The 19569-nt window shown below is 38.3% G+C and overlaps 1 protein-coding gene across 4 annotated transcripts in view; it reads right to left on the reverse strand.

The window, feature by feature from the left end:
• The window catches only part of LOC124169212 (inositol polyphosphate 5-phosphatase E), a 49839-nt gene that overhangs the window by 27151 nt on the left and 3119 nt on the right, over positions 1-19569 (reverse strand). For all 4 annotated transcript variants that reach the window (XR_006867058.1, XR_006867057.1, XM_046547734.1 and 1 more), the window contains exons 2-3: positions 13464-13581; positions 6934-7156 (exon numbers count right to left, since the gene is read on the reverse strand). Coding sequence is in view for 2 of the 4 variants with exons in the window: in XM_046547734.1 (XP_046403690.1) it covers positions 6934-7156; positions 13464-13581 (341 nt within the window). In the remaining 2 variants the exon portion in view is untranslated. The remainder of the gene's footprint in view (positions 1-6933; positions 7157-13463; positions 13582-19569) is intronic.

Genomic DNA, 19569 nt, shown 5'->3' on the forward strand with positions numbered 1-19569 from the left:
GGAGTTCAACCGCAGCATGAGTCATCTATTAGCACAAAAGGTGTCTAAGAATGACTTTCGTCAATTGATGTTACACCTTTATTGAATTGAAATATTAGTAATGTGCGCGTTATTTCAAAAAGAATAAGACCAAACACGACGTATTTCTGAGTTTATTTAAGCATTTTACGCAAAAAAATAAATGTCAAAATACGACGGAGACTTACAATTAGCATTCTGGCGAAACTCGATATCCTCGCAACTGAGCTCCTCGGAAGTTGATGCCGTATTTTTTTTCGAAAACATACATCAAGTTACAATTTATGAGTTATGCTATAAATCTCTATTGTCACAGTCGAAGGGATATTTTCTCAGGATATTTGGTTTCTCCCCGCTAGCAATTCGAATTCATCTGCTTATCTCGTGAGAACTTCCAAAGATGGACTGAAAATAATTGAAGAAATCCGGTGGAGAAGCGCGTGTATTTTGCAAAATGCCTCGGATTGTCCGCTAGCACTTGACAGTAGGAGTGAGGGTAAAGCGAGCTACCTGTTGAAAATAAGAAGTTGGAGGAAGCCGAGTATCAGATCGGCATGCCGCAGAAATGGAGTTTGGTAGATAATTAGATAGCTAGACAGAAATCCATCGTAGCAGTGTAAAAGCCGAGATGGCATGCAATCATTTTTTCGTGAGGTGGTGTGTCCCCTTAGGATATTTGAAAGAGATGTTAGTTGAATCAACTATAAGCCCAAATTGTTTCCATAAAATTAAAATATTCCATTAATCAGCTAAATTCCGGTTTGAATCCTTTAAAGGAAATCTTAATTACTCGCCAAAATCCGTTGGTTTCTATACATTCATCAAGGGAAATAGAAACTTAGTAAGAAATAAGAAGCTTGAAGAAATAATATGCTTTGTGCAATTCTAGTATTCGAGGTATTCGAATATTCGAGCAATGATTTAATATTCGAATTCGAGAAATCTGCTATTCGACCCATCTCTACTTAAATGTTAAAGTTGGAAGGCTAAATAATAAGTAAGCATGGAATTTATCCTACTTACAATTAGTCCTTTTCTTGATGCATTCTGCAGGTGATCAAAATTACATTTTTTCACAATAGCACAAATGCATCAGAAACATAAGAAAGAGGTTTTCCGTTTTTTTGTATGGCAGGCACAGTCTACATGTTGCCCGTTTCTCGAACCTTTCAACTCTTCAGCTTCTTCTAACAGTAGATGGAGAAGTTACGCACTAATTAATCCTCCCTGTCGGAGAGTCTAAGATTTGACATTCTCCTTCCCATATGGGCTCCAACAAGATCTGCAGCTATCGATTTAATGAAATTAAATCCTGTCATATCTTTCATGTCTTATCTTTCGCAGACTACTGAGGCATAAAAGAGTTGACAAAGGAAATACATATCTAATATTCTGAAAACTACTGCCATTGGCAACCTTCTTGTCCATCGGCCAGATGTGTGACTACAGCACATTTTTTCTAAAGCATCTACGCTACCCTTAGTTGCTTTTTAAATTGCAATTACCTCTGGTTTCCTTGACTCTATATCATCACTTACCCTGTAAAGAATTAATGAAACTAAGCAAACAGCCTTATTTATTTTGGGGACATGGGATATTACAGTCATGTTGGCTGAGCATCCGTGGAGAGGAGAGCCCAGTATGCTTCCTTTGGATGGCACAAAATCACAATGTATGCCATAGGCGGATCCAGGGGGGGGGGGGCACGGGTCACGTGCCCCCCCCCAGACCCTCAAAAATATGCAAGATTTTTAATACGGTCCCATTATGATTGCGTTTGTTTTGTATTACGAGGTATCCTTGTGCCCCACCCAGAACAAAATCCTGGATCCGCCCCTGATGTATGCCCCTTCTATTTTTTATGGTTGTACCGACGTACGTCAGCCTTTTTCTTTTAATTTTTCTACCAGTTTAATAGTGTGTGTACCAGTTATCCGATATTTCTGTGGGACCCCATGATTGTCTCAGAGAGATGAAGAACTGACTGGGATGGTTAAGATAACTTTTTGTATTTGTCTGGCAAACCTATTCCATTTGTGTCTTTTCCTGCATACAAATATGTGTTAAACAGATAATTGTTTTTGGCATCAGTCAAACGCATCGTTGCACGCATAGTCATTGCTAGGAATATATATTTTGAAACGGCATCAGCATCCGAAGGCAATTAATATTTTATCAATGGAAGTTATTGTTCCCAACAAGTAGCAGTGTTGGGAGTTTTACACTAAAGAGCGAAATAACTCAAAAATTGGAGCTACCATTGGGTCATTCGATCTGCTGGGTTATCAAAATGGAGACTCCTAAGAAGTATAGTAAATTACTGATCGGAAAATTTCCCTGACTGCGCCATCTGTGACAAATATTCTGCATATGTCGTTAATTTTTATTTTAATAAAGAGATACACTTACAGCAATAATGCCAATTTAAAGTGCACTTATAACAACAAATATTAAATAATTAAAGAATAATTATTTGTTACAAATTTAAATAGAATAAAAAAGAAAAACAAACATTTATCCGGCTATCTAGTCATTTATGCGATAAATATGTTAATGCCCGATGAGTAAAATTTTTAAGTGTCAGACCAAACGGATCAATATCACCGGGTAAGGTATTTATTAAAAGGGAAAGCCTATGGAAAAGTGAGCGCTTAATTACAGATAGCCTGGGTGTAGGAATGTGGAGTAAAGAAGTAGATCGGGTGTTGCGGGAAGGTACTCTAATGTTGAGGAAGGAAACAATGTCAGGACTGTCGACGTGGGAGTTAAGGGTATTATGAATGAATTTGATGTCTGATTGAAGTTGGAGAAGGGATAGACTAGGGACGGATAAAGAGGATAAAACTGCACTAGCAGGTGATTCGCGGAGATTTGGGTTTCTAAATTTTACAATTTTTGCAAAAAAAGTTGTAACACTGTTAAGGGTGGCAAGATTAGTGGGAGCAGACATTGACCAAATTGGGGAGCAACAGTTGATCACCGGAAGAACTATGGTTGTGAAGTAGGATTGGAGTGCCTTAGTACTGGAGATATCCGTGAACCGGTAGAGTATGTAGTCCTAAGAGTGACATGGCTTTAGATTTGATCGCATGAATGTGTTCAGAGAACAGAAGTTTTTGATCCACAATAATTCCAAGATCTTTCATGGATGACACACGATTAAGAGGCAAGGAGTTAACAGCATAATCAAAAAGGAAAGGTGTTTTTTTTTGCTGATATTGTCATTGTGGTGCACTTTTTAAAGTTCAATTTCAGCCTCCAGAGAGTGCACCACTCTGTGGTCTTTTTTACGGCATCCTGTAGCATATTACAGCCTGCGAGATTATTTATCTTTTTAAACAGTTTGCAGTCATCAGCATAGAGTAATGTATTGACTTGGGAAGAACGGACAATGGGGGCAAGGTCATCAATAAATAGGTTGAAGAGGTAAGGTCCAAGAACGCTACCTTGGGGCACTCCGGAGGTAACGTTAGACCAGGAAGATGAGATACCAGCGAGTATTACTCATTGGGATCTGTCACGGAGGAAACTGGACAAGAGACTGAGGAAGTTGCCATGGATATTAAAGCGGGAGGCGAGTTTATGCAGGAGAAGTTTATGGTTAAGGGTGTCGAAGGCTTTGGAAAAATCAAGAAAGATAGCGTCAAGTTGGGACTTTTAGGCCATCGATTGTATGGCATGTTGCTGAAATATGGTTTAAAAGGAGGGCAATGGGAACTGAGAGAGACTGAGCATAGTTGCGAACGAATACAGGACTGAGACCATCAGGCCCAGGTGAGCGGCAGAGGGGAATCTTAGATAGATATTTAGCAACTTCCTTGGGATCTGTCCGAATTTCTGAGAGGCAGTGGGTGTTGACAGGGGAGAGGGAAAAGTCGTCAGTAAGTGAGAAATTTGACGTCGGTGCTTGACTTCCAGTGAAATATTCGAGGAAGAAGTTTGGTCTGTCTGTTCCTACGGCACAGGAATTATTGAGAGACACAGCATCGGGAATTCGAGGGATATTGCGGCGTTTATTGAGAAAGGTCCAGAATTTTTTCGGATCTGAGGTTATGGAGGAAGACAGTTCAGAGACATTATCCTTATAGTCACGGCGTATTAGGGCTTTAGATAGGCGACGAAGGTCTGAGAACACTTTGTAGGTGTTTTCACTGGGGTAGTCTCTATATAGATACCAAGCTTGATTTTTGTTCCCAAGGGTATGAATTGTGTCGGGCTTGAACCACAAAGGGAATCTTTTAGTCCTTGGGGTCACAAAAGGAACAAAGTCTTTTATGGCACTGTCGATAACGGAGTAGAAGAAGTCCACTGCTTCATCCGGAGACAATGAGCTGAGGATACACCAAGGGATTAACTCGAGTGCGCGGTGAAGGTCGTTCCAGGAAACCTTCGGCCAAGCAGGAAAGGGTTTGTGGGGTCTGGAGGGCGCCCCGCGGCGATTCTGAGAGCCTTGGAAACAAAACGTAGCGTCGAGGGACTCGTAGTCGGAGACGAAAATGTTTCGGCCAGGGGTGATGGAGATGGGGGGGACTGAGGAAATCCAATGTTGCCAGGTTTCTGGTGGCATGAAGATTAAACTGCGATAAGCGGAGTGCATTAATGAAGTGATTAATGAAGTAATCATCACGGGAATTGAGCGGTGAGCATGAGGTGGGGGAGTCCCAGCGAATAGACAAGTTAAAATCACCAATCAGAATCACGTTGCCGATGTTAACAGCCTTTAGCAGAGAGTCAAAACACTTTTCTAATACAATTGAGTCACTTGCTGGGGGGCGATAAAAACAACCAATGAGTGTTTTACTCGACTTACTCTTGGGATATTTATGAGAAGAGAGAGACACTTCACTCCAAACTATTTCACATCCTGTCTCTAAATCTCTCCGTCGCTTGGACTGATAAGCTGAATTAATTGCGAGAAGGACTCCTCCCCCTCTCGATGGTCTGTCTCGGGGATATACGGTATGGGTGCTAGAAAAAGACAATTCACTGTCACTAATGGATGAATTTAGCCATGTCTCGGAGAGGGCAATGACATCGAAGGACGACAACTCATGAGCATGTGAATCACAAGTGGACAACTTGTTCCTTAGGCTTCTCACATTTTGATAGTAAAAGCTCACCAATGATGCTCTGGAAGGGCCAGGGTTGATGTTTATGTCTCCCGAAAGCAGAGCTAATAAGAGGATAGATAGTCCAGTCCAGGACCGATGTCTCCGCGAAAGGTATGCCCGGGAGGGGCGAAGGACCCGCGAGGAGTGTTGGGAGGGACAGCTTGGGAAGTGGAGGCAACCAAGGGAGAGGTCACAGGAAGCGAAGGCAGAGAAAAAATACCTCCTATAGCTGTATCTATGTTGAAGAAAATCGTGGACAATTGGTGAGGAGGTCACTGTTGAGTTCACACACACTCTAGTAGCAGGACACACCGAAATGACACAAAACACTGCTATAAAAATGAAAACCATTGGAAAGCGAGAAACACACGTTCTTTCACTGGCGGCCATATTTGATTCCAGATTCATTAGATTTGAAAATCGTAGAATTAGCCAAAAGAGCCAGAAAGTTTTTAATTTCATAAAATCAACGTTTTGTAGCTTCAGCCTGCAATACTTTTTTCTTATAGCTTGAAGCTTTGTATTTGTTCAGTGCAAAATCAATTGCAACATTCGCTCATCAAAAATCTGAGACCAATAATCAAGACGATCAATATCCTTACCTAGTGATATAATGCAATCCTTAAAACCAGGTTTCTGAGTAAAGATGTTATGGAAGGCTGTACGTATTTTCCTCTTAAGCTCATTTGATAACCACTGCGAGCGATTTCTCCGGTAAAAAATTTTTCCTTGCCTGGGGGCAATTTTTACTACGTCACTACTGTCATAATCTATGCTCCCTCTTTCAGTATCAGTTGTATTTGTTGGCATGAGTCGACAGATTTTTCAACTACTTTAGAAACTATGCACTAGAGGACTTTTCTGGTTGTTTAAAAAAAAAATAGCCGACAAAAATAACCTAAATAATAAAAAAATATGCTTCGAACAAATGTAAAGGTAACGGCACTAGCATTCCAACATTTTACTTTCAGTGCTTCCCAGGCTCTTTTTATTTCTTCTTGTGGTAAAACTCGAATATTAGATGCTCTGTCCCCAAATACATAGAGACCGAATTTCAAAAGATAGGCAAAAATGAATCTTACACTCCCGACTTAAGCACGTGAATTTTCGGGGTTCAATTGGTTCCAAATTACAAAATGCATTATATGCGTACTACCTGCTTACACAAAATTTACCACTGTTTTATTCTAATTATTGTAACACCTATAGAAATCTTAACTTTTAAGGAAATAAATGGGTGATATTTCCAAAAAAATAGATTTCATTTGTTTTGCGCTCGCCTTCAGCAAAGACGTGAATAGTTACTTATTCTTACATGATGTATAAGCATATAAAAATTAAGTTCCTAATTATCCATGCTGTGTTATTACAAATATTTCCTAAAAAATTATTTATTATTCTTATACTTGAAAAATCACCACAAATTGTTTTTAACAACTTTTTGAATCATTTCCGCCAGCACTACGTTTAATGATTTTTCCAATTTAGTGATGTGTGGTCTCTCATATCACAATTCGAATTCAGTTGCTAATTTACAGAAATTAATAATAGGAACGTTCAATTTTAAGAGTGCAATGTCCTTATCATACAAAAATTTGAAGCTATCGAGAATTATAGATGATTTGAAATAGTAATTTTGAAAATATTCATAATTTTAGAAACACAGCGGTCTCTCAGACCGCACGTCACCGGTTAAAGGTTAAAAATGATTTAAAATAACAATATATCTTAACAGCACTGAAGCAAAAAAAAGAAACAGGACGTAAATAATCAAATAACATTGAAAGCAAAATGAGATACATACCAGAACAAAACCAAAGAAGATCTCTCCTCACAAACACAGCCAAATGTAAGGTTCCCAAAGAATGTGAATGAAGAAGAACATGAGATGGTCCTATGGTTTCTTGAAGGCTTACTTCCCATTCAAATCTTTCAGGATAGCTTTCCTGAGTCCCTATGGTAACAATATCAGGCACATTCTCTAATACTTCTGGCAGTAAAAAATCATTCAATCCCTTTGGTGGTGCCTACATAAAGGAAATTAAATTCTACAATTAATTATAAAGTATACTAAGTTAATATAACACTCCTATATTTACAATTCACAATCTAATGGCAAATGGTGGCAGCACCATCATCGGGGGAGAGGTGATCATGTGTAAATGGACATATGTATTTTATGTTACAAAGAATTATTTTTTGGGTTTAATTTAGCGAAGTGAATAATTACACATTCTACAAGCAATAGCTTGCCTGCAGTAGTATCTGTCGTTGGGCATGAGCTTCAGACATGTAGATTCAATAGAATACCTTCTTAGATTAAAATTTTGATCTTTATATGAGCGTTTCTACGTAACTGTCATATCAGGGTTCAAAAATTCAATTTGAGATAAATGAACCGTTCAAAGTCCTGAAATGGTGTAAATATTTCAAATTTTAATAATCCGTACTTGTTTATCCCCATACTCCAACCATTTTTTACGAAAACGCCGCGGAATTGAGCTCTTGTTTCATATGAGCAAATGATTCCGTTTACAGAGCCATTCTTTTACTGAAGATTTTGCAACGAAGATACGATTTTTCCGTGAAAATTTTCAGTTAACCATCCTCCCCAATCATGACTATTACTTACCAATCCATTTCATCAATACTTGAAAGTCACATGTTCCTGCAGAGGAATGTAATGCAACAGTGCGTCGTTTTGGTGTCAGTCAGTGACGATTGACATCCATTTTTTTCCGCTGACCGAAAACGAAGAATGCGGGAGATAAATCGTTTCGTACCCTAATCAAGTCCATCCCAAGGATGAAAGATCACAATAAAAAAAATCCCCAGTATTCACCGATTTTGTTCCTGAGGGCCGTCACTGACTGACATTTTAACTTTTCGTAGCGCTCAAGTTTTAAATTTCGGTGCGTGCGCTTCACTGCCCCCGAATGGTACCCTAAATTCCTCGAGTAATATGTTCCTCAAGTAATTATAGTATATCCGTTTTATTTTTATTGGTAAATTTATTGTTTATTCAGCGGAGCATTGTATTTTTTGTCAATTGTTGGCTTCGGCGTAACGCGTACCACCGTCACCTTCATTGTCGTCGCGTCGCATCGGTACGTTTGTTGTGAAAGCGGAACATAAGAGCGGAATGATTGTTTGGAACTGCAATCGTTACTCGTGGGATAAGTCAGGATTGATTAAGATGGGAAAGTAGGGAGCAGAGAGACAGCGCGAGTATCTTGAGAGAAAAAAGCGAAGCGGTGAATACGAGGAATTACGGAGGAAGAACAGAGAGCAACAACGAGATCGTCGTTCCGCTTTTTTGTCACGTATTGTACGCCATCAGAACAAGAAGCACCAGAGTGCACGTCGAGAGCGGCTAAGAGCGGCGCCACGAGACCAACCTTCAACTTCGGGTATTCCGGTATGCTGTCCGTCATCTAACAAGATAAATAATATAAATGATAGTGTACATGTTTACTTTAGTATTAACTGCTTGTCTCCATAGGTTAAGACAGGATCTGGAACTGCTTCGAGCGCCTTTGCAAGCCGTCAGCACCGGGGAAAGTGCATCAAGCGTGTTTCGAATGCGCTGCCAGCGTCGCCTCGCAAGAGGAAGGAGCTCATCGTTGAGATTGCTCGGATTAATGGTCTCGTGGTCAAGAACGCCCCTGCCCCCATCCAGCCGGTTCGTCGGGCAGCCAGAGTATCCACAGTGGTTCGGAAAGCTGTCGACGAATTTTATAATAGTGACACTATATCATTCCAGTGTCCAGGGAAGAGAGACTGTCGGAAAGTACAGGTAGATGGGGTCGCAATACTTGTACCTATTCGGTATCTCGTGATGTCATTGAAAGAGGCTCACGCAATATTTCACGAGGAAAACGCCTAGCTTCCCATAGGATTTGCAATGTTTGCCAGGCTGCGGCCACCGAATGTCTTGCTAAGAAAGGACACTCCCCATTATGTATGCACATGCATTGTTCATGAAAATATTCGTTTCTTGTTACTTGCATTACACCAGAAAGGCTTGCCAATTCATACAGAGTTTAGACAGTTCATTAGCCAGGTCGTTTGTGACCAGACATCTAGTGAATGCATGCAGTCAGGATGTGAGCATTGTCCAGGGCTCGCGTTTATTGAAATGCCCGACTACGTGGCAAATGATACCTGCGAATGGAACCGGTGGGAGGCTAGTGAAAACAAATGGGTAAATTTGAATGCTAAAAAAGGAACAGTCCTTGAGTGTTTTCAAATGCTGACTGAAAGTTTACCGTTTTTCTAGAGCCATACATATGTGAAGCGTCAGCAGAGTGAGTCTTTTAAACGTGCAAGGGAGAACATTGCGGCCAAACAGGTAGTAGCTCAGGTTGACTTTGCGAGCAAATATGAGTGTCAGCATCAGAATGAGATTCAGAGTGCGCAATGGGGTCATAAAAAGGTGTCCATATTCACAGCTGTATTATGGTACAAAACGGATCCAAACGGACCCCTTGAAATAAAATCTTATGCTATGGCATGTGATAACACGGATCAGGACAAGTACCATGTTCACTGTGCATTAAAATTTCTACTAAGAGAGGCAATGGTGGTTAAACCTGACATGGAAGAGTTGATAATTTACTCGGATGGCTCTTCAAGCCAGTTTAAAAATAAATATACTCTGTGTAACATTACATATTTGTCCAAAATATTCGGAATTTCCATTAAATGGAATTTTTTTAATCATATCATGGCAAAGGTGCTGTTGACGCAGTTGGGGGCAAAGCCAAAAACATGGCTTGGGTAGCTTCTAAGTCGGGTTCTATTCTAATGAATGCCGCTAATTTTGTGCAAGTGTGCAGTAAAACCAGCAACAAAATAAAATTTGCAGAGATCCTTGTGTACGAAACTTCTGCCACCAAAATAATGCTGGACCAACAGTGGCATGATATTAAAACCATAAGGAACACTCTCTCTATTCATCATGTGGAGGTTGTTGCTGTAAACGTTATCAAGGTGTCTCCTTTGACATTAGATAACAGTGCCAGGCGTACTCACCGTTTTAAGTGAGAATCTAAAAATCGAAAAACTTACTGGAAAAAATGGATAATACGTGTTTATATCCCTTTTATATTAATTTTTTCCAAAAAATGTATGTACTTTGTAATGATTATTCCATGGAAAATAAAAATTTTCAAGCATTAAATCACATGTGTCAGTCAGTGACAATTCCTGTCAGTCAGTGACACTCTGTTTTTATGACCAAAGTGAGGAAACCATTACTTACACAAAGTCACGATTTTCCATACGTTTGGGCAACACTTAAAACTAGTTTATGTATTTCGTGGATTTTCTTTATCTTGCATAATTTCAGAGCAATGCGAAGAAATGTGACAACGTCACAAAACGGAGTTTCATTTTTGTCAGTCAGTGACGGCGACTTAGAAGTTTAAAATCTCCGGTTCTACTGGGGTTAGAGGGTGGTACCAAAGCCAATGTATGCTTTCACTAACCTACTTTTGGCAGAATCCTCCAGAAATATCCCAAATTTATTTGTATTAAGTCAAAGGGGAAATATATGAACAAAAACCGGGTGTGACGGTCAGTCAGTGACGCGTAGAAACGCTCATATCGAAGTTTCAATGTGATTTCTAATGAAACATTATGTACTTGCAAGTCTGGTTCAGGAAGATGTAAACATATTGTTGATGTCCCTAGAAGGTCACTTCCCTAGAAGGACACAAGTACTCAATGCTACTTAGACATAACTTATGTCAATAAAAATTGATTTCAGTCAAAATTTATTAATAAGATCATATTTCTTGGAAGCCATTTCATAAAATATTGATAAAATGAATTGCAATCTTGACAGGCATTGTTATAAAATCACGTAAACCACATATGCTCAAACAGCTTTATTCACCCATTCATCTTTCCAAAGCTTTCATTTTTGTTAACAAGGCATCAGACACTTTGTTTGTACATATTAACGAATTGCTACATGTTCTTTTAATTGTAACATAAGTCAAAACTATTTCCCAACAAATAGAACCAAATATGCTCTTCAACAAAATTTATATTTCTCCACTTTTGAAATTTAATGTGAAGCTACGCACATGAATGAATGTAACATGGTAATGAATGCATTTGTTTGCTTTTTAATCAGAATATATTAAGACAAATAATACGACTTTTCAAATACCATACTTTATCACCTACGCACATAATAATATATTTATTATATTATTTATGGAAGTAAGATCTCATGCTTTCCGGCAAATAGTCAAAGAAGGCTTTTTGGGCTTCCAGCCAATGATAAATGGTTCTTATATTGAATTATTGATGTTGCCATTACTAATTATTATGGTATAAAAAAATGACTTTTGAAAAATTTGAGCGTGAGTGAGACTGAATGTTTGGGCTGAAAATTAGGTAGTACAAGTAACATTTAACTGCATAGATATTTCAATATTGCTATGAGAGATTCCAGAATTAAGTCATCACTGATCCAAGATTGTTTAAACACAGTTCTCCATCTAATTCTCTAGCCAGCTTCGGATCAAATTCTCATAACAGCTCCAACCATCAGAACTCTTCTCTTTTAGATCCTGGTACCCTCACATTCTCAGCAGTAAGCACATAAATTATTTTTTTCATAGAATTATTTTTCTGGCCTATTCCATAAATGATGCCTTTCCTGTTTCTTCCATTGCTGCTACCACGGGACACAAGACCTTCAGGTTTCAACTCTTTCCTCCCTCTTTAAGGTTTTCTTTCCCACGATAAAAATTAGCATAAGTCTTCTCTCTACCGCTGCATTGTAATATTATTTTTAAAATTTATTTTCAGGGGATATCCAGCCATTGTTATTTCCATGCATACCATGCATTATCTCATCCTCCTCTATCTCTGCAATGACTGCCATGCCATCACCAGAGGTGAAGCATAAGGGTAATATGACCGATGAAATACCCAAAATTACATGAGTGAAATAACCACTATGTGCATAAGCTTTATAATCCTCTTCTAGTTTCCATGATAGTAGGACAAGAGACTAGTTTCTTGAATGATTCCAAGTCTCGGCACACAGGGAAGGGACTTTATATAGGCTGAATTATAGCTTACAAAAAAGTAATGCTGATGGTGAACAGATACACAATTAATTAATAGCTCATAACTGCAATCATATGGTTATTATTTTACTCACTTCCACATCAAGTAAACAGACTAATGGCCAATCAGCATGAATCCACATAAGATTCCTACGGATATTTCACCGTTCATCAGCATTTTACAGCATTTTTATTTTTTCCCATGGCTATTCACTCTTTAAGCCTTTTATTTGATTTGATTGATGACTTTCTTGATATAAACATTGAAAAATTATTGCAGACAGTGCACACTCTAGTCTCACTCCTTATTTTTACTTCTTCACAGCTGGGTCTAGATTTAATCAAAACTGCATGGTTTTTATGTAAATCATGCATAATTCTCACGTCATAGTAGAGCACTTTAGTATATTTTATATTTCTAAGCATTCAATTCTAGTTCCTGTTATAAAAAGGCGATAAATCCTAATTGGTATTGATCCAGTACATAACTCTTTTGCTATTTGCTCTATTCTCCTGTAGATGATCCTTGCCAATATCTTTGTCTTGTGCGTTGTCAAGCTTATGGTTCCAAATTGTCACAGTTCTCCACTCTCTTGTTTTAGGGTATAGAAATGATAATTCAAGGAATAACCATGAAATAGCTTGAAGCATACCTTTACCAAGTCACCCTCAATGGCACTTATAGAGTGAAAATTCCACAGAGGAAAAATCATTTCCCTTGCCTGGGATTCAAACCCAGATCTCCCACATTCGCACCAGGTGTTCTATCACTTAGAACTACCAAGGTCTTCTTCCTCTGAATAGTTGTACCAGCTTTAAGTGACAAATTAATTTATGTTTCCAGACATACAATTCCACAAGGCAGAACGTTGTGCACTGAGGCACTATGAGTTGATTTATATATTGAGTGCTCACTGTATAAAGTGAATGGCCAAGGTACGTAAAGCATGATTAGGAGAGAGAGATTATACAGCTGAATAGTTCGGACTTTAATTGAAATTAAAACAGTCATGCACAACAATTAATCTCGACTTTGCTCTAGCCTTTCTGATGAAAAAGCACACTTAATTCAAGGTGCTAATCTTATTCATAATTATCTCTAGGAAAGCAGTGAATAAATATAAAATGGCTTTGAATTCTGAATCACTATATTCTAGGAACTTATATTAGAATTTACTAAGGATAAAGTTCAGAATTGATAAAGAGAGGTTAAGGCAATTGATCATGCAAGACAAAAATCAATTACCTGTCCATTCATGTTCCAGGTACCAATGAAAATAGTAATTTCTCTACAAGGCAGAACTTTTTCAAGTTCTAATGGACCCATTAAAGACATTGCAGCAATTCGACCATGAAGGTAATTCCTAGAAACCAGAATAAAAAGACAAAAAACAATATAAGCATTGCATGAAAGTAAATATGTATAATCATCTCATGACAGCCACAATCACATTAAGAAAGCCAATCGCCTTAATCCGATAAGAATTGACATAATTCATATGCAAAAGTGTTTTACAATGTAAAAATGGAATATGTACAAACAATACAAGTTCTGATAAAATTTATACACACACAGATTCAATAAAAAATGTTATATTAGATATTTAATTTTATCTTTCACTTTTTTCCCAAATAATTCTAAAAGACCATGCAACCCTAAGATTCCAAAAAGCTGATGGCTACCAGTGTCTCAGGGATCACCAAGAGAGTATCCAAGCCTTGCGACGAGTATGGCTCATGTGGGACTTAAACTAATGACGCTATGATGACAGGTGAGATTTTGAACCTGGGGGCCTGATTATGTGATTAAAATCAACAAATGCAAGTAAAAATGTGAGAGGATGGATATTGAAATGAATGTGAAAATTCATCATGTCAACACTCAAATTGTACAAATCTACAAAAAAATGGCTCTACATATTTTGGTTCTTATATTCATACAAGTTCAATTCTACTTAGCTAAAACAGTTCACTCAAATGCACATGAACCCAAAGAAATAAATGTCTTGTGAAAACAAGCCTTTACAATTCTTCAAAAAAATCTTCTGATGCTAATATTTAATAATACACTCAGTGTTAGCTAATAGTGTGTATTGTGTAGTAGATTGTGCTGATGCAGATATGCAATTAGAGCTTGATGAAACGTCTCAAGATATTTTTGTGCTGAATACATGTTTGGGTTTGGTAAACCTAACTAAGTTGCCATACAGTCTGGCAAGTGCCAGTGCTCCAGTTATTTGATCCAAAAGTGGAATTTTTTGGTTATGAGTAGGGCCCTTCCCAAAATAAAACAGTCAATAAAGAAGGTAAAAGCCAATTGAGAGTGTGCTGTGCTATCAAATACAGAAGTCAGAGGTAAAGGCTTATATGGACATGGAAAATTATTATATAATGTTCTTTCCTAATGCTGGTACTACGTTAACGGCATGTTACGTTCCCGCACTAATGCGCAAAAGCAATATTCCCAGGCAGGAAGGGAGGCTCTTGCCATCGTGGTTGTCCTGACCAAATTGGAAAGTTCTAGTGGGGTAGGAAATCTATTTTAGTGACTGATATGCAGCTTTGAAATTTTTATTTGACCCAGATAGGGTAAGTTCAAAGGTGGCTGTGCGACAATTGCAGTGCAGGACACTCACATTGAGTCACCGTATTTCTCCGAATATAGTTCCCCTCTGAATATAGTCCCCCACCTAATTTTGAGGCTTCAGTTTTGGGAAAAGTTAAAAAAATGTGTTTGAATATAGTCCCCCCCTTTATTTTTACCACAGGCATTTTTGGGAAAAAAGGGGGGACTACATTCAGACATACACGGTATTACAATTATACAATAGAGCACTGCCTCATCATCTACACTACTTCAAAAATTTGCCAAAGATGTATGTTGTTTTACAAATGAGTTGCCAATGTTACCAAATAGCAGTGAAACAATAACTGCAGAAACTGACAAGGACCTGGTGCTAAGCCAAGTTAAGTTCCTAGAAGGGATGGTCGGATCGGATACCACGGATCCAAATATCTGCGTATATTGCCCTTCACTGGATACTTCGGATCCAAATTCGCTGAAGGCATCGGATCTGGATCCGAAACTTTAAATTGATACTTAAGTGAATGCAGCATTCCTTAGGAGGGATTCGAAAGAGTTCCGATCCTCTCTTCGCATGCATCATTACACTGCCACGCTTGTCCTACTCATAAACCATTTTGTTAAAAAGCTCTCGTAGGGTTTATACAACAGAATTTCAGCCATGGAAAATTTTACGGCAAAATACGACAGGCACATAGTGACACTCATCCCAAGACATTGAACTAACAGCGGGAGAATCTCATTATAGGAAGAAACGCCATAGGATAATAACCACGTCAAAAGTGACTATGTTACAGATTTAAAAAAACATCCTCGGCCCTCCATCAGCCCATGTCTTTGATATTTTTTTTTTCCTTTCTGAGATCATACAGTCCATAAATCATTATCTTCAAAGGAAAATATCAATTTGCACAAAAACAATGAAAACCTGTTTCATCTCTACCCTATCTCACCCACTGACCTTTTTCATCCTAACTGCTTCAATTATCTGTTTCTGGAGTACAAATGCTAGGTGAGTGACTTACTGGACCTGATGATGTCTTGATAGCTTTTGGCAATTAGATGAGAGATGATGTATAACGAGATTCAAAAAAGAATGAGACCCAACACGTTGCATTTCTAACATTATTTAGGCTTTTTTAAGCTCTACTTGATTGAAACATAGTTTTTAGTTACAGAAAGACTATACCAATATTCAACATTGTGCAAACAGCACGATTTTCAAAGAAACAAGCGTGGCATTAGCACTGTCAAACAAGAAGATACCGCCTGCAAACACACAACTGCATATATGTATCACATAGCTTGCCCAGCTTCGCTTTGAAGGTAACGGTGTCACAAATAGCAAGATCTGACATGCTCGTCCTTAACTTCCTCATTCTAGCCTCGTTGCTTGAAAGACAGAGGGAGCACGCTCCTTCCCCTCAACATATCCTTTATGTGCTTCTGCTGCCCACCTCTTCCACTCACTGAGTGGTTGTCTGCTTCTACAACTTGTTGCATGTAGCATTACTTTTGTTATAAACATTGCTAATTGTATTGCTGGTTGAGCAGTACCAATTTAATTTTATGATGTAGCAATAAAAATGTCTTCCATTTGTGTAGAACCATTAGTGTAAGGGACTAGCCATGGTGATAACTTTATGGGAGACACCCGCAATCCACAAATAGTGTGAAAAATCCACAGAGAAAAAATCATTTGCCTTGACTGGGATTTTTATTGACGTAAAGAGGACCAAGTGCGTGCACTGTGTCATGAAACTATCAGTAGGAAGCGCAAAATCTGCCTCAGCACAACTAAAGCATTAGCGGGTGAAACAAAAGAATGAAAAGAGAAATTGACAAAATTCGGGGGAAACATGTGTGAGAAAAATTAAAATTCAGTGAATGGTTTATCCGAAGATTGATACCTATTTTCATTCCCAAATGCAAGTGTAACACTTTAGCTCCTGAGTATGGAAAAATATTAGTGTTTAAAAAAAAATAACTTGAAAGCTTATAAAAATGATTTTTAACCTTTTCCCTACAGAGGACGTTTTTTCATGGCTTGAATTTTCCGATGCTAAAGGATGAAGGCCGTGTTTTCACGGCTTGAATTTTTCGAAGAAAAAAAGCCGAAGGCCGTGTTTTCACGGCTGTGCGGTCAAGCATGCCAAGTCCCAACCGCCATTAGGGTCCCTTTGGCGAGAGAGGTCTGACCCTTTCCTATTGTCCGTGTGGGGATTATCTCGGCCCATTCCGGCTGTTAGCGCCCCACTCAAGGAAGGAGCTCATGGTCACTTATTTGTTTATAAGTTAAAATAACTAAAAACTTACATGTTGCATTTATTGAAAATCAATAGGAGGAAATACATTCTGGATGTTCTGCTGATCGGATCCAAATTTTAAATGGAACTCTAGCGTTCATATTAACGGAGTTCATCATCACCTTCAACAAATTTTGGAGACACTAAGGTTAGATGTTTAATTGTTATTTTTAAAACTTACTAGCAAATTTATAGGAGCGATATTGTAATGATTTACATATAAAGATATACGTTACTCTGTTAGCCACATTCTAAGTGTACATTTGCGGTGAAATTCGATAGAATATCCGATTTAACTCCTATTAAAAAAAGCCCTCGTAATGTAATAAAATATGATTACCTCAGTTCTTTGTCGTGAGCCAAAATTACAGCGACTATTTTTAATAACCTCATATCAACCTTTGAATACAAAGGTATTACAAATGAATTTTGCTATAAATACTAATTAATGCATATCCTAAAAATTCGTAAATTTAATGTACCAATAAGGAATGTTTTACGTAGACACATGTTGTGAGAAGCATTCCATACCACTGCAGGAATGAGAACTGCTCTACCCAGGTAATTACTTTCATATCTTGGTTCTCTGGTCAGGTTACATTAAGGTGGTCTCCCCTGTGCACTTCACAGGCTTACTTTGGGACACATTAGCGCCTTAATGTTTTCTTCGAAAAACTTATTACCCTCCAACTGGCACATCCAAGAGTAGATTGGTGCAAGTAGCCTCCTACTGAAATATATGGAAGAAAATAACCTCACTCTTCTCGGAATAACTCATTTTCTTTTCAAACTTTTCTTGGCGTGTATTCAAATATAGCCGTTAACTAACTGTATGCATTCCGCTACCTATACCAGGGATGGTTTCTGTAGAACCCTGCTGTGCGATGCAGCCCATACCATGAGTGGAAAGAGAACTGCTCTTCCCAGGTAATTACTCTCATATCTTGGTTCTCTGGTCAGGATCCATTAAGGTGGTCTGCCCTGTGCACCTCACGGACTTACTTCGGGACACATTAGCGCAATAATGTTTTCTTGGAAAAACTTACTACCCTCCAACTGGCACACCCAAGAGTATATTGGTGTAAGTATCCTCCTACTGAAATATGTACGTGGAAGATGAAGGGAGGTGGAAGGGAAGGGAAGTGGAAGTGTTTTGTATTTTTTTATTTCGTGCGTAATATGAATTTATATTTATGTAAGTGATATCGCTTTATAAATATAATTTCGCCATTTCAAACAACAAATTTGTAAGATTCAAGTAGTTTTATGAAATTCTTCGGGAAAATATTCTTCTAAAAAAATTCGAAAATTTTCATTCTCATGTTTTTAGAGAACTCGTGGAGTGCAGACGCAAATGAGGAGAGTGTGGATTTGGGCGTCATGGATTTAAAATATGTTAATATCATAAATCGTAAATACCTAGAAGATTGCTAGGAACATTGAAAGATTTCATTCCCTTTAAAGTATTTGTTGGCCTATGATATAATGCCTTTTTGCTGAAAACCCTAAAAATAACCATAGAACTTCGTTTAAAAGTTATACAGGCATTGCAAAACGGAAGGAATACATTGATGAACTGACATTTATTGCAATAGTAACAATAAAAAAAAATTAAAATCGCACCAGTAACAATAAACTGACCGCAAAAGTATGTTGTGATGGGCTGCCTTCAGGAAAAGGGTCGAGGATTGTATTTGCCCAGTTGCAGAGGAAAGGGTCTGGCACCCTGCTAGGAAAGGTCATTAAGGGGAGGTAGCGACTACCTGGACAGTCCCAAGCCGAGAAAAAACTCTGTACAGGGCGAAAAAGCAATGCTCAAACCCTCCGTACAGCCAAAAGCAACTTCCAGTGAAGGAGCCCAGCGGGAAAGGCTTAATCAGTAAAAATATTGAAATGTGTATGAAAATCAAAATAGCATTTCTTGATTGTATGTACCCAGAAGAAACTTGAAAAATTACTTCATGGTATAGCAGGCAATTGAAAATGCTTTTGGATCTGAAAATATCCAAAGATCCGACATCTGAAATCAGGTATCTGATTCGGATCTGAAAAAAATCCTGGACCCTCACATCCCTAGTAATTAAAGGTTGGCCAAAGAAATGCTCTGCTTTGATTTTTAACCTTATTTTGATATTACATTTGCCTTATCTGTAGAACAGGTGAGCAGTGGCGCAGCGAGGGGGGTTTGAGGGATAAAACCCCCCCCAGAGCTCAGAGAAATTTTTAAGTTTAATCCATTTTACTTAATTGGATTGATATTACTAATAGAATAGTGTATGGATTAATAAAATATCCCTCACAAAGCTGTAAAACTCACCATTTTGAACCATTTATCTTAAAATTCCGCAAGTTATTAATCTTGCACCTACCGCTTATCCTGGTGGGTATTCCATACCCCCCGGTATTAGTTGCACCTAAACCCCCCAGCCTTAATTCCTAGCTGCGCCCCTGCAGGTGAGCAC

Source organism: Ischnura elegans, chromosome 1, assembly GCF_921293095.1.
Source record: "Ischnura elegans chromosome 1, ioIscEleg1.1, whole genome shotgun sequence".
NCBI classification, from domain to species: Eukaryota; Metazoa; Arthropoda; class Insecta; order Odonata; family Coenagrionidae; genus Ischnura; species Ischnura elegans.